The 22697-nt window shown below is 43.9% G+C and overlaps 1 protein-coding gene across 5 annotated transcripts in view; it reads left to right on the top strand.

Moving 5' to 3' along the window:
- The first annotated feature begins 3606 nt into the window (after positions 1-3606).
- pigg (phosphatidylinositol glycan anchor biosynthesis class G (EMM blood group)) overlaps positions 3607-22697 on the top strand; it is a 72974-nt gene continuing 53883 nt past the window's right edge. For 4 of the 5 annotated variants that reach the window (XM_086007719.1, XM_086007692.1, XM_086007683.1 and 1 more), the window contains exons 1-5: positions 3607-3814; positions 15463-15668; positions 17572-17781; positions 19470-19658; positions 20281-20419. In XM_086007719.1, the coding sequence (XP_085863845.1) occupies positions 3661-3814; positions 15463-15668; positions 17572-17781; positions 19470-19658; positions 20281-20419 (898 nt within the window). In that variant the 5' untranslated portion in view covers positions 3607-3660. Of the gene's footprint in view, positions 3815-15462; positions 15669-15980; positions 16076-17571; positions 17782-19469; positions 19659-20280; positions 20420-22697 lie in introns of those variants that run through there. The other variant, XM_086007700.1, reaches the window with a different exon arrangement.

Here is a 22697-nt window from a genome sequence, read left to right as displayed (position 1 = left end):
GAAGATGCCTCTTTGATCAAACTTTTGGTCACCTGACCTAATATCTCCTTATGTGGCTCGGTGTCAAATTTCATTTGAAAACGCTCCTATGAAGCACCTTAGGACGTTTTAATACATTAAAGGCACTATATAAGTGACAGTAGTTGTTGCAATTTAATAGCCCTTTTTTTCTTCAGCCTGCTGCAGCTGATTTTCCATTTATATACCTTGTGTTTATTATATATATTTTTACTGCATCTAAGTGTGGTCTGACCTGTGCATTATAAATCTTCAGAGAATTTCTGTAGCATTATATTCTATTGCTCTGACTATATATGTATGGAACTTGTATCCAAGTTTGCTGACAATACAAAGCTAACTGAGAAAGTAAGCTGTGAGGAGGATGCAAAGCGGCTGCCAAGGGATATGGACCAGTTAATTGATTGGGGAAGAAGGTGGAGCCTAAATTATCCACTTTGGTAGGAAAAATAGAAAAGCAGAATATTTTTTAAAAGGTGAGAGACTCGTAAATCTTGGTATGCAGAGGGATTAGGGGGCCCTTGTACATGAATCACAGAAAGTTAACATGCAGGTGCAGCAAGCAATTATTGCAAAGGGGTTGGAGTGTAAGAGTAAGGAAGTCTTGCTGCAATAATAATAATATATATATTGCTGCTTTGGTGAGACCACACCTGGAGTACTGTGTACAGTTTTGGTCTCTCTCCTTACCTAACCTAAGGAAGGTTCACTAGATTGATTTCTGGGATGCGAGGGTTATCCTATGAGGAGAGATTGAGTAGAATGGACCTATATTCTCTGGAGTTTACAAGAATGAGTGGTGATCTCATTGAAACGTTTAAGATCCTGAGAGGGCTTGACAGGGTAGATGCTGAGAGGTTGTTTCCCCTGGCTAGAGAGTCTAGAACTAGGGGTCAGAATAGTCAGATAAGGGGTCGGCCAGTGAGGACAGAGATGAGGAGAAATGTCTTCACTCAAAGGGTTGTGAATCTTTGAAATTCTCTACCCCAGATGGCTGTGGATGCTCATTCAAGACAGAGATCGATTGATTTTTGGTCACTATGAGAATCAAGGAATATGGGGTTAGGGTGGAAATGTGGTGTTGAGGTAGAAGATCAGCCATGATTTTATTGAATGGCGGAGCAGGCTCAAGGGGCCACATGGCCTACTCCTGCTCCTATTTCTTATGTTCTTATATCCTAAACCATAGGGTCGGTAGCCAGAGTACACAGATTTAAGATAATTGGCAAAAGAACCAGCGGGGTGATGAGGAGAATTTTTTTAATGCAGTTAGTTGTTATGATTTGGAAGGCACTGCCTGAAAGGGTGGTGGAGGCAGGTTCAATAGTAAAAAGGAATTGGAGATTTTTTTTTATTCGTTCATGGGATGTGGGCGTCGCTGGCAAGGCCAGCATTTATTGCCCATCCCTAATTGCCCTTGAGAAGGTGGTGGTGAGCCGTCGCCTTGAACCGCTGCAGTCCGTGTGGTGAAGGTACTCCCACAGTGCTGTTAGGTAGGGAGTTCCAGGATTTTGACCCAGCGACGATGAAGGATCAGCGATATACTGTACTTCTAAGTCAGGATGGTGTGTGACTTGGAGGGGAACTTGGAGGTGGTGGTGTTCCCATGCGCCTGCTGCCCTTGTCCTTCTAGGTGGAAGAGGTCACGGGTTTGGGAGGTGCTGCCGAAGAAGCTGCAGTGCATTTTGTAGATGGTACACACTGTAGCCATGATACGCCGGTGGTGGAGAGAGTGACTGTTTAAGGCGGTAGATGGAGTGCCAATCAAGTAGGCTGCTTTGTCCTGGATGGTGTCGAGCTTCCTGAGTGTTGTTGGAGCTGCGCTCATCCAGGCAAGTAGAGAGTATTCCATCACACTCCTTACTTGTGCCTTTTGGATGGTAGAAACGGTTTGGGGAGTCAGGAGGTGAGACACTCGCCGCAGAATACCTAGCCTCTGACCTGCTCTTGTTGCCACAGTATTTATGTGGCTGGTCCAGTTAAGTTTCTGGTCAATGGTGACCCCCCAGGATGTTGATAGTGGGGGATTCAACGATGGTAATGCCATTGAATGTTAAGGGGCGGTGGTTAGACGCTCACTTGTTGGAGGTAGCCATTGCCTGGCACTTCTGTGGCACGAATGTTACTTGCCACTTATCGGCCCAAGCCTGAACGTCGTCCAGGTCTTGTTGCATGCGGGCATGGACTGCTTCATTATCTGAGGAGTTGTGAATGGCACTAAACACTGTGCAGTCATCAGCGAACATCCCCATTTCTGACCTTATGTTGAAGGGAAGGTCATTGATGAAGCAGCTGAAGATGGTTGGGCCGAGGACACTGCCCTGAGGAACTCCTGCTGCAATGTCCTGGGGCTGTGATGATTGACCTTCAATCACCACAACCATCTTGAAAAGGAAAGATTTGCAGTGCCAGGGGGAAAGAATCTACTAATTTCTAGTACTTCTGATCACATTTTGATTGTTTTCAAGTAAAGTGATTTAGTTGCGTGAGTTAGTGCTTTTTCTCATTCAGCCTTTTTATTTTTTCAAATCTACTCATTTCTAGAACTGCTTATCACTTTTTGCTTGTTTGCAAGTGGTGCTTTATTCCAATGAGTTATTATTTTTCTTTCATTCAGTTCTTTTCTTTCTTCAAATGTACTCACTTCTACTACTTATCGCTTTTGATTGTTTTCAAGTAAGAGAAAATAAAGACTTGCATTTATATAGGTCCTTTCACGACCTCAGGATGTCCCCAAGCGCTTTACAGCCAATGAAGCACTTTTTGAAGTGTAGTCACTGTTGTAATGTAGGAAAGTAAAGTGATCTATTTGAGTGAATTATTATTTTTTCCTTTCATTTAGTCTTTCTCTTTCTTCAAAAATTCTTATTCTACTACTTAGCATTTTTGTTTTCAAAGTAATTTATTTCAGTGAGTTAATGCTTTTTCTGAGAGTGTCACCCTTGTGTCTGAGTCAGGAGGTTGTGGGTTCAAGTCTCACTCTCGAGACGTGAGCACAAAAATCTAGGCTGACATTCCCAGTGCAGTACTGAGGGAGTTGCTGCACTGTGGGAGGTGCCGTCTTTCGGATGAGACGTTAAAACCGAGGGCCCCGTCTGCCCTCTCAGGTGGGCGTAAAAGATTCCGTGAGACTATTTCGAAGAAGAGTTGTCCTCGGCATCCTGGCCAGTATTTATCCCTCAATCAACATCGCTAAATTAAAAAAAAACAGATCGTCTGGTCATTAACACATTGCTGTTGGTGGGAGTTTGCAGTGCGCAAATTGGCTGCCGCGTTTCCTACATTACAACAGTGGCTACACTTAAAAAAAAGTACTTTGTGGGCTGCAAAAGCGCTTTGGGACATCTGGTGGTCGTGAAAGGCGCTATATAAATGCAAGTCTTTCTTGTGAGTTATTGTTTTTTTATTTAGTTTTTTTCCCCCAATTCCACGACTTATGAAATTTTGATTGTTTTCAAAGTGAGCTGATGCTTGTTGTTTCATTCAGTCTTTTTTACTTCTTCCAATGCACTCGTTGTCTTGCCCTGCCAGTGTTGACACTCTGACCATCTCTGCAGCGCTACGCTGCGCTGCGCCTGCCCTCCGCTCCCCGGGCGCGCGCCTGCGCAGACCCGCCGGGCCGGGCCGGGCCCGCTCGGGAAGATGAGGCTGCGCTCGTCGCTCTTCGCTTGCTGCGGCCTCCTGGTGCAGCTCTTCGGAATGGCCGTTTTCTTGCGAGGCTTTTTCCCCGTTCCCTTGAAGTCATTCGGCTCGGCAAAAGCTAAGGCGTCGGACACCCCGGCAGAGCCCGTCGTCGGTAAGCGGAGCCCCGGTCGGCGATGCCCAGGCCGGCCCCCGGGTCTGTGGCCTGCTTCCCGTCGGTGCGGCCCCCTCTCCTTCCTCACCTCACCCCAGGCAGCGAGGGAGTCCGCCTTCATTCTCACACTCAGGACCGAGAGTGAGAGTCCTTCGGGCTGGGGGAGGGCTATTTCCTGGCGACATTTCCTTTTACTGCCCTGCTAGTGTCCAGTCTATGCCCCGTCTCCGCCCTGCTAGTGTCCAGTCTATGCCCCGTCTGCGCCTTGCCAGTGTCCAGTCTATGTCCCGTCTGCGCCTTGCCAGTGTCCAGTCTATGCCCTGTCTGCGCCCTGCCAGTGTCCAGTCTATGCCCCGTCTGCGCCCTGCCAGTGTCCAGTCTATGCCCCGTCTGCGCCTTGCCAGTGTCCAGTCTATGCCCCGCCAGTGTCCAGTCTATGCCCCGTCTGCGCCCTGCCAGTGTCCTACAGTCCTGCTGCTGCCCTTACTGCATCCAGCCCGTCTGCGCCCAGCCGCTGCCCTGTCTGCCCTCCCATTGCTCTGCCTGTGTCCTGCCACTGCCCTGTCTGCCCTCCGCCTCTGCCCTTCCATTGCTCTGTCCACAGTAAATAATCTGGCCACAGTAAATAATAATTCTAATAGGTCTAAGAGCGTTAAAAAAACAAGCCTGAAGGCTTTGCGTCTTAATGCGAGGAGCATTTGTAATAAGGTGGATGAATTGGCTCTGCAAATAGAAGTAAACAAATACGATTTGGTTGGGATTACGGAAACGTGGCTCAAGGAAGGCCAGGACTGGGAACTCAACATCCAGGGGTATTTGATATTCAGGAAGGATAGGCAAAAAGGAAAGGGAGGTGGGGTAGCATTACTGGTTAAAGAAGGGATTAACACAATTGTAATGAAGGATATTAGCTCTGATGAGGTGGAATCTGTATGGGTAGAATTGAGAAATACTAAGGGGAAAAAAACGTTAGTGGGAGTGGTTTATAGACCTCCAAACAGTAAGGTGGAGGTTGGGGATGGCATTAAAAGGGAAATTAAAGAAGCGTGCAATAAGGGCACAGCAGTCATCATGGGTGACTTTAATCTACATATAGATTGGGCCAACCAAATGAGTAACAATACTGTGGAGGAGGAATTCCTGGAGTGTTTACGGGATGGTTTCCTGGACCAATATGTCGAGGAACCAACCAGAGATCAGGCCATCTTAGACTGGGTATTATGTAACGAGAAAGGATTAATTAGCAATCTTGTTGTACGAGGCCCCTTGGGTCGGAGCGATCGTAATATGATCGAATTCTTCATTAAGATGGAGAATGAAGTAGTTGACTCGGAGACTAGGGTCCTCAATTTAAATAAAGGAAACTACGATGGTCTGAGGAGCGAGTTGGGTAGGATTGATTGGGGAAAGGCACTCAAAGGGTTGACGGTGGATAGGCAATGGCAAACATTCAAAGACCGAATGGATGAACTACAGAATTTGTTCATCCCAGCTTGGCATAAAAATAAAACAAAAAAGGTGACCCAACCGTGGCTAACAAGGGAAATTAGGGATAGCATAAGGTCCAAGGAGAGGGCATATAAATTGGCCAGAAAAAGCAATAATCCTGAGGATTGGGAGCAGTTTAGGATTCAACAAAGGAGGACAAAGGGATTAATTAAGAAAGGGAAAATAGAATATGAGAGTAAGCTTTCAGGGAACATAAAAACTGACTAAAAGCTTTTATAGATATGTGAAGAGAAAAAGATTGGTGAAGTCAAGCGTAGATCCCTTGCAGTCAGAATCGGGGGAATTTATAATGGGGAACAAAGAAATGGCTGAGCAACTAAATACATATTTTGGTTCTGTTTTCACAAAGGAGGACACAAATAACCTCCCAGAGATGCCGGGGAACATAGGGTCTGATGAAAGGGTGGAACTGAAAGAAATCAGTATTTGTAGGGAAATGGTGTTAGGAAAATTGATGGGACTGAAGGCCGATAAATCCCCAGGGCCTGATAATCTACATCCCAGGGTACTTAAGGAAGTGGCCCTAGAAATAGTAGATGCATTGCTGGTCATCTTCCAGAACTCGATAGACTCTGGAACGGTACCCATGGATTGGCGGGTAGCTAATGTTACCCCACTATTCAAAAAAGGTGGTAGAGAAAAGGCGGGGAATTATAGACCGGTAAGCTTGACATCGGTAGTGGGGAAAATGCTAGAGTCCATTATAAAAGATGTAATAGCAGAGCACTTGGAAAGCAGTGACTGGATCGGACAAAGTCAACATGGATTTACAAAAGGTAAATCATGCTTGACTAATCTACTGGAATTTTTTGAGGATGTAACTGGTAAAATAGATAAGGGAGAACCAGTGGATGTGGTGTATTTGGACTTTCAGAAGGCTTTCGATAAGGTCCCGCATAAGAGATTAGCGTGCAAAATTAAGGCACATGGGATTGGGGGCAAGGTATTGACTTGGATAGAGAACTGGTTGGCGGACAGAAAGCAAAGAATTGGAATAAACGGGTCGTTTTCCGAGTGGCAGGCAGTGACTAGTGGGGTACCGCAAGGATCGGTCCTAGGACCCCAGCTGTTCACAATATATATTGATGATCTGGACGAGGGAATTGGATGTAATATCTCCAAATTTGCAGACGACACCAAGCTGGGTGGGCATGTGTGCTGTGAGGAGGATGCCGAGAAACTCCAGTATGATTTGGACGGGTTGAGCGATTGGGCAAATGCAGTATAATGTGGATAAATGCGAGGTTATCCACTTTGGTGGCAAAAACAGGAAGGCAGATTATTATTTGAATGGCAATAGATTGGGAGAAGGGGAAGTGCAAAGAGACCTGGGTGTTCTTGTGCACCAGTCACTGAAGGTAAGCATGCAGGTGCAGCAGGCAGTTAAGAAGGCAAATGGTGTGTTGGCCTTCGTAGCAAGAGGGTTCGAGTACAAGAACAAGGATGTCTTGCTGCAGTTGTACAGGGCCATGGTGAGACCACACCTTGAGTATTGTGTGCAGTTTTGGTCGCCTTACCTGAGGAAGGACGTACTTGCCATGGAAGGAGTGCAGCGAAGATTCACCAGGCTGATACCTGGGATGGCAGGAATGACGTATGAGGAGAGATTGTGTCGATTGGGCTTATACTCACTGGAGTTTAGAAGATTGAGAGGGGATCTCATCGAAACCTATAAAATTCTGTCAGGCCTGGACAGACTAGATGCAGGAAGGATGTTTCTGATGGCCGGGGAGTCCAGAACCAGGGGTCATAGTCTAAGGATAAGGGGTAAGCCATTTAGGACTGAAATGAGGAGGAATTTCTTCACCCAGAGAGTGGTGAACCTGTGGAATTCTCTGCCACAGAGGGCGGTGGAGGCCAGTTCATTAAGTATATTCAAGAAAGAGTTGGATATATTTCTTAAGGCTAAAGGTGTAGTGTATGCACCTTTAAGAGGAACTATATTTTTTTGAAGCCCCTGTGTACTGTAGTACCGGTAGTGACCACTCGGGTATATAAGCCTGTATAGCGTCTTGTATAGTTAGTTCACCTCCAGACTTTGTTCAGTAAACACTTGTTAAATCAACTCCTGCATTCCGTGTCTCCATTAACACACGGATTCAACAGTGGCGACGAGTTAGAAACGAACTTACCTGCAATTCAGCAGCACCTCAAGGAGATCGATTCCTCAGACGAAGGTCGAAGAAAAAAAACTGTGGTTTCACCAGCTAAACGGGCTGGTGGCAGATAGTGCACTGATCCTTCCTGGGCGGCGGGCTGGGGCTCGATCGGGTGGCTCTGCAGCGGGGCCGAGCAGCGAGTCGGAAAGCAGAAGCAAACAGAGACAGAGGGTGGAGCACTCAGGAGAAGGCCGGCGCTGCAAAGCAGGTCGGCGTTCGGACCGAGCAGAGGGAGGGGAAAGTCCCAGAGGGTCCGACGGGAACGATTCTCCAAGTGACGGAGAAACTGTTTAAAATATATGTGTAAATAAAAAAAAATTTTAAAAATAGAAATACCGCGAAAAGCTGCAGGTCGCAACGGGAACCGCGGAGAACAGCGTTGGCAGCAGCGGCAGCGGCGGGAAAGCGCAGGAGGCGCCATCTTGACTCGGCAGGGAAGAAGGAAAAGCGCGGGAGGCGCCATTTTTGATTTTCAGGATGCCTAAGACTGGCAATATTACTGCTTTCGATAGTGATATAGAGGATTGGACCACATGTGGAAAGAGTGGAGGTATATTGCAAGGCGAATGAAGTAGCGGATGATAAGGCATCGGTACTTCTAAATCTGATGGGCGCAAGGACATACGGGCTGTTACGAAACTTGATCACTCCAGCCAAACCGATGGACAAGAATTTTAAGGAGATTGTTGATACCCTACAGGAGCACTTAAACCCAACACCGCTGCTGATAGCGGAACGATTCAAATTCTTCAGGAGGAATCGGCACAAGAATGAAAGTAACGCTGATTACCTCACCGAATTACGAAAGCTGTCAAAGCACTGCCAATTCGGGGCAGGACTGGCAGATTCTCTACGAGACAAATTCGTCTGCGGTCTCCTAAGCGAAGGAACACAGAAAAGACTACTTTCTGTGAGAGATTTGACACTGGACAAGGCTTTCAGTATGGCTGTATCATACGAAGCAGCAGCAAGAGGAGCTGCAGAGATACAGCAAAAGCCACAGGACTTCGGCACCCATGAAATGACACGGTGTTTCGAGAGATGTTATCGCTGCGGCAGATCCACCCATGACCAGAGGGACTGCTGGTTCAAGGACAAAGCATGCAGGCAATGCGGAAAGATGGGACACATTGCACGTGTATGCCGATCTGGAAAAAAATCCGCTGACAGTAAAAAGGTCAATAAGGAAAAGTACAGAAAGGTACAAATGATGACGGACAGTAGCTCCGAAGACCAGAAGAGCGATAGCGACTCCGGAAACAAGAGACTAAGCTGTCTTAAATTACATAATGTAATTGCCAAAGAAGATTACCAGACCATTTGTGTTACCCTCACGATAGCGGGGTCCCCAGTTAAAATGGAGCTAGATACAGGATCAGCTCTGACCGTCATCAGTCGACGGGATTACGAGCGGCTATTTCCGCATATACCTTTGAAAGACACATCCATTATCTTGAAGACATATACGGGGCAGAAAGTATACCCCAGAGGGAAAATAAGGGTGCCTGTTGTATACAACGGCAAGGAAATACAGAAGTTGTATTTATACGTTCTGCAAGATGGTGGTCCACCGTTGTTGGGACGTGAATGGATCAGAAAGATACGTTTAGACTGGCACTCCATTCAGGCACTGACGGTGACCAGTAAGAAAAAAAATTATGATGACGTCATACCTGGACGATTAAAAGAAATCTTGGCTAATGCCAAAGAAGTGTTTCAACAGGAACTAGGAACCCTGAAAGACGCCACCGCCTCAATAAAAGTGGAAGATGCCGCAATTCCCAAGTTTTTTAAGGCAAGGCCGGTGCCATACGCAATTCGTCCAGCAGTCGAGGCAGAGCTGGAGAATTTGGAAAAAGCAGGCGTGTTATCCAAGGTAGATTGGAGCGAGTGGGCAACACCCATCGTCCTGGTCATGAAGAAAACGTTGAATAATGATAAATCTGAAGAACAGAGAAAAATTCGCATCTGTGGGGACTTCAAGGTGACTGTAAACCCGGTTCTTCACACGGTACAGTATCCTCTTCCGAGGATAGAAGATATTTTCGCCTCACTATCCAGAGGGAAACGTTTCACTAAAATTGACTTGGCACAGGCATATCTACAGATGGAGGTTGAGGAGGCCTCTAAAAAGTATCTCACGATAAACACACACAAAGGCCTGTACCAGTACAATCGACTGGTTTTCGGAGTAGCATCAGCTCCAGCTATCTGGCAAAGAGCTATGGAGCAAGTCCTGCAAGGGATTCCGGGGACTCAATGCCACCTAGACGACATCCTTGTAACAGGAGAAAACGACAACGAGCACCTTGCCAATTTGGAGCAGGTACTCACGAGGCTGAGAGAACGGGGCCTACGAGCAAATCGCCCCAAGTGCGAATTTTTCCAGAAATAAATATCATATTGTGGCCATGTCATTAACGAAGAAGGGTTGCATAAGTCACCTGAAAAAATTGAAGCGGTCGTAAAAGCCCCAGCGCCTGAAAATGTCTCACAATTAAGGTCGTTCCTGGGATTAATAAATTACTATCATAAATTTTTACCGAACTTGTCAACGGTTCTGCACCCTCTTAACGCACTGCTACAAACGGGAGTAATTTGGAAATGGAGCGAAGACTGTAAACGTGCCTTCCATGAATGCAAAGGCTTGATCACGTCCAAGGAAGTGTTGGCTCATTACAACCCATCACTGTCAATCAGACTGGCGTGCGATGCATCCCCTTACGGCGTGGGAGCGGTATTATCGCATAGATTCCCTGATGGCTCGGAGCGGCCGATCACTTTTGCGTCACGCTCATTGAACTCAGCTGAGCGTAACTATGCCCAGATCGACAGGGAGGCACTCAGCCTGGTGTGGGGGGTGAAGAAATTCAACCATTACCTACACGGACAAAAATTTACCTTGTTGACTAACCATCAACCCCTCGTCTCCATATTCAACCCTAAAAAGGGCGTTCCCATTATGACGGCGCAAAGGCTACAGAGGTGGTCCCTTTTCCTAGGGGCACACCAATATGACATAGAATACAAAGGAACAAAACAGCATGGGAATGCTGACGGTTTATCGCGCCTACCGTTGCCAACGGTAGAAGAGGCACCTACAGTGGACCCAGTGGAGATGTTCCACTCGACCATAGTGGAATGTCTACCAGTGACAAATTCTACCATTGAAAAGGAAACGAGAAATGAGCCGACTCTCACGAGTCTACGATTTAACGGTGAAGGGATGGCCAGCACATGGCGAACCACTGTTGCCAGCATTCTCGCAAAGAAGAGAACAGCTGTCAGTGTGCCGAGGAACCTTGATGTGTGGATCCAGAGTGGTGATTCCACCCAAACTCCAGGATAAAGTGCTAAAGGAGCTTCACGAGGGGCATCTGGGTGGAGTGAAAATGAAGAACTTAGCCAGAGCGTTTGTGTGGTGGCCAGGTATCGATGGAGACATCGAAGAAATGACCAAGAGCTGTCTAGGATGCCAGAAGGTCCAAAACGCCCCACCACAAGCCCCTCTACATCCATGGGAGTGGCCCTCATCTCCATGGCAAAGGGTACATATCGACTTTGCTGGACCATTTATGGACTCAATGTTCTTAATCGCGGTGGATGCACACTCCAAGTGGCCGGAGGTAATAAAGATGTCCTCCACCACCACGGAAAAAACCATCACAGTATTAAGGACCATATTCGCCAGGAATGGGCTGCCTGAACAGATCTGTTCTGATAATGGACCGCAATTTGTATCCGAAGAATTCAGGAAGTTCTTAAAAAACAATGGGGTTAAGCACTACACGTCCGCCCCATACCATCCCGCCACCAATGGATTAGCTGAAAGGTTTGTCCAGACCTTCAAGAAGGCCATAAAGGCCATGGGTAATGAAGACATAAATCTACAACATAAGGTAGATAACTTCTTGTTTGCGTACAGGAATGCAACACGTGGTTACAAACCAAACCCCCGCCATGATGTTTTTCAATAGAAGACTAAGATGCCGCCTGGATTTGATCAAGCCAAGCATCAGAAGGGACGTAGAGAACCGGCAATTTCAAGGCATGAATGAAAGGCCAACTAGAACCTTCCAGATAGGTCAACAAGTTTTGGCCCAGGACTACCGTACCGAGAAATGGCAGCCTGGAACTATTTGCACACGACTAGGACCGCTGATGTATACCGTGGACATTGGAGAACGCATAATAAGGCGCCATGCTGACCAGATCATAGAGTCATCCGAAAAGGGACAACCTACACCACAACTCTATACGCCTAATGATGAAGCAGAGATACCCATAGTATCTACCTCCGATCCGGTGATACTGGAACCAGATGAACCCGACACTGGCATTCAAGCCGAATCGACCTTGCCAAAAGAACCTACTACACCACCGAGGTGTTATCCGGACCGAGTCAGGAAGCCTCCAGAGAGACTGAATTTGTAATTGATTAACTTCAGCAAATGTGTAGATTATTGTTCTTGTAAAAATGTTATGTACTATTTATCTAAAAGGGGAGGAATTGTAGTGTATGTACCTTTAAGAGGAACTATGTTTTTTTGAAGCCCCTGTGTACTGTAGTACCGGTAGTGACCACTCGGGTATATAAGCCTGCATAGCATCTTGTATAGTTAGTTCACCTCCAGACTTTGTTCAGTAAAAACTTGTTAAATCAACTCCTGCATTCCGTGTCTCCATTAACACACGGATTCAACAAAAGGGATCAAGGGATATGGGGAGAAGGCAGGGACAGGGTACTGAATTTGGATGATCAGCCATGATCTCATTGAATGGCGGAGCAGGCTTGAAGGGCCGAATGGCCTACTCCTATCTTCTATGTTTCTATGTCTGTGTCCTGCCTCTGCCCTGTCTGTCCTCCCATTGCTCTGTCTGTGTCCTGCCTCTGCCCTGTTTGCCCTCTTGACTGCCCCGTCTGCGCCCAGCCGCTGCCCTGTCTGCCCTCCCATTGCTCTGTCTGTGTCCTGCCACTGCCATACCGTCCTGCCAGTGTGTCACTGCCCTGCAATTGCAATATTCCCCTTGTTTTTCCAGGTAACTAGGTGGTGGCGGTAGTAGAACAGACACAGGACATGTTGCTTTGATCCTACATCACTGTGCAGTTCTTCACACTGATGGTTACTATTTGAATCGGCTGGGCTGGGTGGTTGAGTCTGGTTCAGCATACCTGGTACTTGAGGGGTTCAATGGGGATGTGGGAATCGTTGTCTTCAGAGGATAGCCCATTGATGTTAGGGGCTTGGGGGATTTAGGTAAGTAGGAAGGAGGGCCCGATCTACTTGTGTTCTCCCAGTGCCAGATACAGTTTATGCATCACTTGTTCTGTTTGGCAGATATTGTACTTGTTCTTTCTTTACGTGTTTGATGGGTAGCAGAACAAAGTAAATAATTTGCATTTACGCAGCTCCTTTCATGACCCCAGGATGTCCTAAAGTGTTTCACAACCAATGAAATGTTTGAAGTGTAGGCACTCGTATAATGTAGGGAAAAGCATTGATTTGCACTCGAGCTGAAGGATGCATTTGCTGACGGTACTGAGCGTTGACAATATTTATCAGTAGCACAGCACTAGACATGGTGTAGTTCTAATAGGATGTGAAGGCTAGTCATAGCTTTGGTGGTAATTTATGCAGATCGTCTTCCTGCTCTTCATCCTATTGTTTAAGAACCAGAAAAATTCACACTGCCCTTGTCACCTTAGCTGATGAAGTCTAGCTGGCTCAAAAGTGGGATTTGAGCAGAATGCTGCTCAGCTGTTTCAAGCGAGTAGCGCTGACTGGTAATTTAAAAAGAAAAGAAAGACTTGCATTATATAGCACCTTTCACGACCACCAGACGTCCCAAAGTGCTTTACAGCCAATGAAGTACTTTTTGAAGCATAGTCACTGTTTTAATGTTGGAAACGCGGCAGCCAATTTGCACACAGCAAGCTCCCACAAACAGATCATTTGTTTATTTTTTTAGTGATGTTGATTGAGGGATAAATATTGGCCAGGACACCAGGGTTAAGTTCCCTGCTCTTCTTCGAAATGGTGCCGTGGGATCTTTTACGTCCACCTGAGAGAGCAGATGGGGCCACGGTCTAATGTCAATTCCGAAAGAGACAGCACCTCTGACAGTGCAGCACTCCCTCAGTTCTGCACTGGAGTGACAGCCCAGATTTTTGTGCTCAAGCCTCTGGAGTGGGACTTGAACCCACAACCTTTTGACTCAGAGGCGAGAGTGTTACCTACTGAGCCACAGCTGACACTTAAACATGTGATCAGTGAATTGTGTAAAATTCCAGTGTATTGTTCAGCCTCTGTTCAAACTTTTGAAATACTGCAAATGACAGACATTTTGAGCCAAAATCAGAGAGCTGTTCAACTGTCTAAAGGCCTGGTGTGCTGAGTGCCGTGTTCAACATTTTCCGCTTTTATTTGATTTAATGCATTTGCAGCTTTTTTCTTTTAAATCCTACATTAGTTGTCATTCTACATTTTCAAACCAGTTTGAAAACTCTTTAGCAGTGATAACCCCAGGCTATAGGCCAGTCAGCTTGACACCACTGGTAGGGAAAGTACTGGATGGCATCCTGAAGGAATGAATTATGAAGCGCCTGGAGAACTATGAGGAAGCCAGTGTGTCTTTATGTGTCAATGCGATGGAGATAATGCCTGACAAATCTCTTGGAATTCTTTAAGATAATAAATCTTTTGGATAGGGAGAACTCGGATATTGTTTATTTACATTTCAGTAAAGTGTCACGTAGAACATTGGTTCAAAAGGTTGAAAAGCATGACACAGATGGTATACTTCTGAAATGGATTGAAAATTGCCTGAAGCAAAGGTTGTATGTGGAGCTGGATCGGCATGGAAGGAGGTAATTCGAGGGACCGGTGCTGGGGCCATTGCTGTTTATAAACGCAAGTTGTATATTGTATAGTGCCTTTAACATAGAGCATTCCAAAGCAATTCACAGAGGCGGAACCAAAACCGAACGCCGAGCCAAAGGAGATAATAGGAGGGTTGGCCCAAAGTTTTGTCAAAGAGGTGGGTTTTAAGGAGGGTCTTAAAGGAGGAGAGGAAGATGGCGAGACAGAGGGGGGAAATTCCAGAGCGTGGGGCCTAGGCAGCTAAAGGCATGGCTGCCTGTGGTGGGGAGACGGGAAGAGTTGAGGTGCCAGAGTCAGAGGAATGAAGAGTTCGAGCGGGGGGGGGGGGGGTAGGGGTTTTGTAGGGTTGGACGAGGTTACAGAGGCATGAAAGGAGGATGAGAATTTTTAAACTTGACGTGTTGAGCGACCAGGCGCCACTGTTGGTCAGTGAGGATGGATGAGCAGGACTTGATGCAGGGTAGGATATGGGCAGTTCAGTTTTGGATGAATTGAAGTTTACCGGGAGTGGCGGGTAGGAGGCTGGCCAAGAGAGCCCTGGAATCGTCAAGTCATAACTGACTTGGACGTGGGGACAGAAAACTCTCCTCTCCAAGTTTGCAAATGATACTAAATTCGGAGGGACTGAAAACAAAATGGAACTGGCTGATCAAATGCAGGATGGAGTGGGGCTGGCGAGTGGCAAATGTAATTTAAAGTGGATGAATTTAGGAAAGAATAATAAACAGTTACAATATAAGATAAATTAGATTATTCAACAGAACGCAACCGAGAAGACGGATTTGGGGGTACTGGTAGAGAGATCACTGAAGCCGCACTGACGAGCTCTCTCATGGAAGAGAGGAGCCAGCCAGCTGTCAATCTGGAGAAATTTCCAGTATCAGCAATTATAGCCTGAAGTCACCTCAGGCATATGTCTATTTGGACAACCCCCATATGGAGCCACTGAGCAATGGCTTTACAGGGACAGGCGAGATTAGCAGCTGAACATTGCGCTGCAGATACCAAAGTACATGTGAACAATGCCGGGGAGATCCATTCGTTTTTAAATACATTAACAAAATGTGAATAAAGCATATGTCCATTCTTTTGACTTTAGGCCATAAATCAAACTGGACAAAACTACCATCTCCATTGTTTAGAAGGGTTGTTATTATGTTGGTGGATGCTATGAGAGAAGATTTTGTGTTTGGACCAAAAGGAAGACAATTCATGCCATATACACGACATCTGGTTGAACAAGGTTCATCGCATAGCTTTATTGCTAAGGCCTGGCCACCGACAGTCACTATGCCCAGAATTAAGGTAAGACTTCTAAAGAAGAACGGTTCATTGTAATTTGTAGAGCGATTCACCATTACATCAGGACTTTTATATTCTATTTCTCTTGCCATAATACCTATTATTCTATTCGTTTTCTTTATGGCCTTATCACTTGAGGTGCTGCCTTTAATGTCTTGTGAATCTGATCCCAAATCTCTGCTTTCCCCATCACCCAGCTTCCCCCCAATTGAAAGTATAATTTTTTTTTAACCAAACTCACATTTACTGACTTTGGATTCTATTTGCCACTATTTTGCTCATTTCACTATCTTATCAATGTCCCCTTGCAGCTTCCTTCAGTCCATTATCAATACACTCTGTAATTTCCTCAAAGACTCAACTTTTACAAATTCGTGCTGACTGTCTTGAATTGACCCATGTTGTTTCAGGTGAGCATTGATTGTACTGTATCCTGTATTATGGCCTTTAGAAGCTTACCCATTACCAATGCTTGGCTGACTGTTCTATAGTTACCTGGTTTATGCTTCTCTCCCTGTTTGAACAGAGGTGTTAACAGTGGCAACCCTCCAGTCCTCTGGTACATCTTTGCTATCCAAGATTCTGGTTAGAGCCTTTGCTATTTCCATTTTAACTTGCCTCAGCATTATAAATGATATGCTATTAGGGCCTGATGTCGTTTCATTTTGTGTTCCACTCTTTTTTTTTTTTGAGTACGACTTCCTTATCTGAAGTTATCCTATCTAATTGCTCCAGCTGCTTGCTCTTGTACCCTTTTTCTCTTTTGTGTGAAATCTGATCTAAAGTGCTCATTTAGCATCTCTGTCATTCCTGCATCCTCCTTAAGAGGACTTCCATTTTCATCTCTAATTGACCCTACCCTTACTTTAACTATTCTTATACTTGTTATATAAGTTTGTAAAATCCTTCATTTCCCTTTGTTACCGACCAGTTTTCATATAAGCCTATAGTAATGTGCTTCCCCTCTATATTTTCCATATTCCACTTCATTTTCTTGTGTATTATTAGTCATGCATTTGTCAAATGCTTCATTTTAAGTCTCGTTTTAACCTTAATTTTTCTATTTAGCCAAGGAACTTTTGAATGCTGAAGTTTTGTGAGAGATCCAGGGATCTTGCTATCATTTATACAATACTGGCACACCTATACTGGCACATAGCATGATTTACTACTACTCCTACCAACATAGAAATCCACCTTATTACAGCCTGATCCTACTTGCGTAAGAGCAGTCTATACATGAATACACACTATAAGTGGCGGGAAATTTGTATTCTGTTGAATGTCTCCTTTCTAGTTGTAAGTACAGATGTAGGGTGCCCTCTGTGTATAAAGTTTTTTTTTTTTTAACTCTTACAGTTCCCTCATAAACCAATGACAGTTTACTAAAAAAAATTCTTGTTTAACTTTATACATACATTGCAGCGATATAGAACGCGGAGCCATGTCTGCGATTCTCCACAGCTTGAGTTGCTGCTTCTCATTGCGTCACAGAGGATTGACACCTTTTAACATTGAAAAGGTCTATGTGAAGAAGAGATAGATAACAGGTTTTTTGATGTGGGGTTGATAAATGACTGTGTGTTCCTCAAGGCACAGCATTGAAAAAGGCCTGGGAGCAGGTAGCCTGGCTGGCTTTTGGCTGGGAATATTGTGGGGAGACCTGACTTTGTTTTTAAATAGTGAGGGCTGCAAGAGCAGCTGTTGCATGCTTTGGGGGGGGGGGGGGGAATGTGTTTGAATGGAATTTTAAAGAGTTGCTTTAGTTGCCAAAGGATATATTTATTTTTCACCTTTGATTATCTGAAATAGTCGGAATGGAACACTAATAGTGTTTTTTTTAATCACGTATTTATCAAAATGTTGAAGGTGCTCCAATTTTTCTGAACTGTATGGATTTGTTTAGGCGATGATGACTGGCAGAATTCCTGGATTTATTGATGTCATCATGAACCTAAATTCTGCTACCCTGCTGGAAGATAATCTGATCTGGCAGGCAAAAGCTGCTGGAAAAAGAACCCTGTTCTACGGTGATGACACTTGGCTTCGACTGTTCCCTGATCACTTTATAGAATATGATGGGACTACCTCTTTCTTTGTGTCTGATTATACTGAGGTAAGTACATTTTTGACACATTTTGTGCTGTACCAAATACAGTTTGATTTTCCTCCTCCCACTTAAGGTATTTGTAGCCTCTCCAGATATTTTAGGTAACATGGCCTTAAAGGTATTTTAATGGTGCAAAATAATTAGTATTAGAGCAAGGAGCCAAAAAACAGGATGGGTGTGTGTTAAACAGGACAGTACTGTGGGCTAATCACAAGAGATCATTGGAACCAATAAGTGGAACAAATTCCCGGAGAAAGGAGTTGCTTTGTGATCAGTTAGAACCTTTAAAAAGAGCTGGAATGATATCGGAGAAAGGAGTTCAAGGATATAGAGATATTAACAACACTACTCGGGAGCGGTCAGGGACAAGTTTTATTAGAGAGATGTTCCACTCTCTCCTCCCAACCCCTTCAATTCTTATTTTAAACCGAGAGGAAAGATTAAAAGTTAGAGGTGCATAAAATTGTATTAAACTTAAAACTAAAAAGAAATAGAAATTTTAAAGTTTGCAACAAATTTATTTGCGCAAAAGCACCACTTCAAGAAGAACCAAGAGTCTGAAATTTGGCTCACGGAGCTATCCCGCTGCCAAATGGTGCGGTTGGAAATCATGATAAATTTACATAAGCGATTTCATTATAGATGTGGACATAAGAATTTATAATTGAAAAACATTGACACGTTATGACAAAAACACGACAACAGGAAGTAAAGTTTGTACACAGGAAGCGTGCACAAATGTAAGTTTTATATATAGAAATATATTTATATAGATAGAGATATAGATATAGATAGAGAGAGAGATATCAATTGTTTAGATATATTCTTCACTGTTAAGGGAGTATAGCTTGTTTATCCTTTTAGAGCAATTCTACCAGGATAGAATATGTCCTTGGTGCTTAACTTGTCAGATTGGCTCAGTGTAGCACTCTCACCTGAGAGTCAGAAGATTGTGGGTTCAACATAGTCCCAGCACTTGAACATATAACCTAGGCTGACACTCCAGTGCAGTACTGAGTGTTGCATTGTCGGATGTGTTGTCTTTCGGAAGAGATGTTCAGCCAAGGCCCCATCTGCCAGTTCAAGTGGATGTAAAAGATCCCATGGCATATTTGAGGACGAGTAGGAGAGTTCTTCTGGTGTCTTGGTCAACATTTATTTTTCAACCAACCCCACAAAAATAGTTTAATCGGCCATTCATCCCATTTGCTGTTTGTTGGACATTATGCAAATTTGCTGCTGCGTTTGCGTACACGACCGGCAATTACACTTCTAAAATAACTCGAAGGCTGTAAAGCACTTTGTGACATCCTGAGGAAGTTAATTCTTAATCTAAACTGGTTTATTCACTTCAGTATTGGCCAATGATTGTGTTCAAATTTTTAGCATGTAAAAGCCCTTTTTGATTATAGATGTTTCCATCACATTGAGAACAGATTTTGTAATGCATTCCCAAAAAAAAGTAGTAAAGCCTTTTAATTATTCTGGGCTAAATCATTGGTATCAGTAAAAACTAGCCTTTAAATAATAGTAAAAACTAAATATTTCCTGACTCTACTTCAATAAGTTGCATTTGAGATTCATAGTCTTCGTGCCTTTTTAAATAAATGTTTGCAGTACTCTTGTACGGTGCTGCAGTGACCATTATTGTGGATTGTAACTTTCCAGTACAAGATACATTTTTTTCTTAACAGGTTGATGAAAATGTAACAAGGCACTTGGATAAAGTATTAAAAAGAAATGACTGGGATTTATTAATTTTACACTACCTCGGATTAGATCATATTGGCCATCTGGCTGGACCAAATAGTCATCTGATTGGACCAAAACTCAGTGAAATGGATAACATTGTTCAGAAGATTCATGTAGAACTACTATCCAAGGTTTGTAGAGTTTGAGTAAAATTTGCATTAATCCTAAAACTGCTAAAAAAAAAAAAAAAAAAAAAAGTTAATGGAATGTTGATCTTTATCTTAAGGGGGTGGGAATTCAAAAGTGAGAAAGTGGTGCTTCAGTTGTACAGGACCTTGGTCAGACCTAATCTGGAGTAGTGTGTTCAGTTTTGAGCACTGATCCTCAGGAAAGATATATTGGCTCTGGAAGTGGTACAGAGCAGATTCACCAGAAATATACCAGGACTTAAAGGGTTAAATTATGAAGCTTCTTCACTTATATTCCCCCCCCCCACAACCCCAGCTTGCCTCCTTCTTGCTTGCCCTCCCCTCGCTTTCCCTCTCCCTCTTCTTCCCCCCACTCTCTCTTCCTCCACCCTGCAGTCTCCAGTAAACCTGTTCTGTAAAGAACTTTTCTGGTCTTCGATGTGAGGTTTCTGGAAGGGGATTATGTATTAATAAAAAATCAGTTGAGTGTACACTTCTATGTGGAATATGTTTCCACCTGAAAACTTTAGGACTATTGCATGTTTTACATATTTGGAATGAGTTGCAAATTATATCCAGTGTATATTGGTATAAAGATGTGTGGTTTTTGTATGGCAATTTACAGGAAGGTGAAACCTCGCTACCTAGTTTATTGATATTGTGCGGGGATCATGGAATGTCAGATACAGGTAGTCATGGAGGATCTTCAAATCATGAGGTGAACACTCCATTGGTTCTCATCAGCCCTGCTTTCAGAAAGAAAGGTGAGGACTAGAAAGAAGTTTCGAATGACCGTTATAACAGTACTGTTTTAGTGCTTTATGCATTTTATTATTTTAGATCTTTCAAATGCCGAGCCTTTCCAGATTTCTGTTTTTATCTTAGATTTCTAACTTTCGTGTTTTTAAAAAATCTAAATCCTCTCCGCTGTGTTCAAACTATGACTGACTACTCCTCAGTTTTGGTGAGATTGTAAATGAAAGTAAGAGATTGCGATTTAATTAGCCGAGATCAAACGTAATTTTAAATACTATTCACCTTACAGCTAACCATTTATTTCTCCATCTCCAATCCTTTATTTTTAATTGCTTACTGTCTTTATCTTTGGTAAAGTTTTGCTAAAGATGTGTGAGTTCTCCATTCTTGTACCCAGCACTACCCTAATCTTGGTCCTTCCATTTTAGTGCCTTAGAGTGACGCTGGCGATGCAGAATTGAGGCCAGTTTTGTACTGAAAGCACGTACCTATTGGACTACCTAAGGGACCTAGACCATTTAAATTTATGTAGTTTGAGAGGAAAGATTCATCCCATTATTTTGCATTTGATTTGAACCCGGAGGTAAAAGCAGTGTTTTAACACACTATTAGAACATAAGAATTAGGAGCAGAAATAGGCCACACGACCTCGTCTTCGACCTCAACTCCACTTTCCTGCCCGATCCCCATATCCCTTGATTCACCTAGAGTCCAAAAATCTATCTCTCTCAGCCTTGAATATGCTCGACGACTCGGCATCCACAGCCCTTTGGGGCAGAGAATTCCAAAGATTCACAACCCTCTGAGTGAAGAAATTGCTCCGCCTCTCAGTCTTAAATGGCCAACCCCTTATCCTGAGACGATGCCCCTCTAGTTCAAGACACTCCAGCCAGGGGAAACAACCTCTCGGCATCTACCCTGTCAATCCCCCTCAGAATCTTGTATATTTCAATGAGATCACCTCTCATTCTTCTAAACTCCAGAGAGTATAGGCCCAATCTACTCAATCTCTCATCATAGGACAATCCTCTCATCCCAGGGATCAATCTAGTATTAAATTACAACAGTGACTACACTACAAAAGTACTTCATTGGCTGTAAAGTGCTTTGGGACGTCCTGAGGTCGTGAAAGGCACTATATAAATGCAAGTCTTTTTATTAACCTCTAACTCACTTTTTTTCAACCTTCCCTGTCCCACTGACTATCTCTGCAAATATCTCTCTTGTTTTTAAGGTTAATTTCATCTTGCATTGGTAGTAATTTTGGCAAGTGTAAAGTTAAGCAGTTTCTTTAAAAGAGACCAGTGAGTACTACTTAGTCACCTGTATGGATCAATCACTTCTCTCTTGTGGTCCCGGATCTTTATCAGTTGGAATTAATACTTCCTGGGTTCAAATCAAATGCAAAATGATGGGATGAATGTTTCTCCTCGAACTGCATAAACTGAATTGGTCGGCAAACAGTCACTTTCATACTCTGTATTGCGTCCCGTTCATTCAGCTGCTTTGTAAGTCTAACCCCTACACAACAGTCAATAATGCTGCATAGTGCTTTTCTGATGATTTCAAAATGATTGTTTTGATTTGTGGTCAATCTGCCCATTTTAACCCAATTCATTTGCTCAGCGTGATTTGATGGTCCTTCAGTAACCTTTTTTCATTGGCTTTTACTTGTTCTGAATTTTATTAGCTTACAGATTTGGAATGGAACTTGAACCCACAGCCTCCTTACTCAGAAGAGAGTGCAACCAAGCTGTGTTGTGCAGGGTTGAGCTCGCGGTACTGTTTAAATGTGGGAGGATATAAATCCAGCAGAACAGTCTATGTGGGAAGGAAGTGTGACAGCCACCTGCAATATAGCTGGCACTGTATTCTAGCCATCTCCATTTAGCTAAACTCAAACCAAGTTATCAGTTGTACTTCAAAAAAAAAAACTGGGAAATGTGCAAGCACCCACGTTTAGGACAATTTAGAATTGCCATGGTCCTGCTCAATGCCATGAGTGAATTAAAGGAAGTATTCCTCATTCTGTGTGTCAGTGGATGTACAGGAGGAGACGTTCCCAGCAAATCCCTGCTTCCAGGATGTCCCTAACTAGCACTTGCGAAGCAGGATCATGACTTACCTTATCATGACTCCAGCATACAGGTAGAATACAACTCCATTAAGGAATGTCCCAGAATATCCATTAAAGAAGGTTTTGTTTTATAAGTAGAATACATTGACTCTGTAAACATTCTGAAAGAAAGAAAGACTTGCATTTATATAGTGCCTTTCACAACCACC

The sequence above is a fragment of the Somniosus microcephalus genome, chromosome 2 (assembly GCF_052327205.1).
Source record: "Somniosus microcephalus isolate GS21.2 chromosome 2, FLI_Smic_1.0, whole genome shotgun sequence".
NCBI classification, from domain to species: Eukaryota; Metazoa; Chordata; class Chondrichthyes; order Squaliformes; family Somniosidae; genus Somniosus; species Somniosus microcephalus.
Note: the sequence above shows the minus strand (reverse complement) of the source record. Positions and strands in the feature narration are given on the sequence as shown.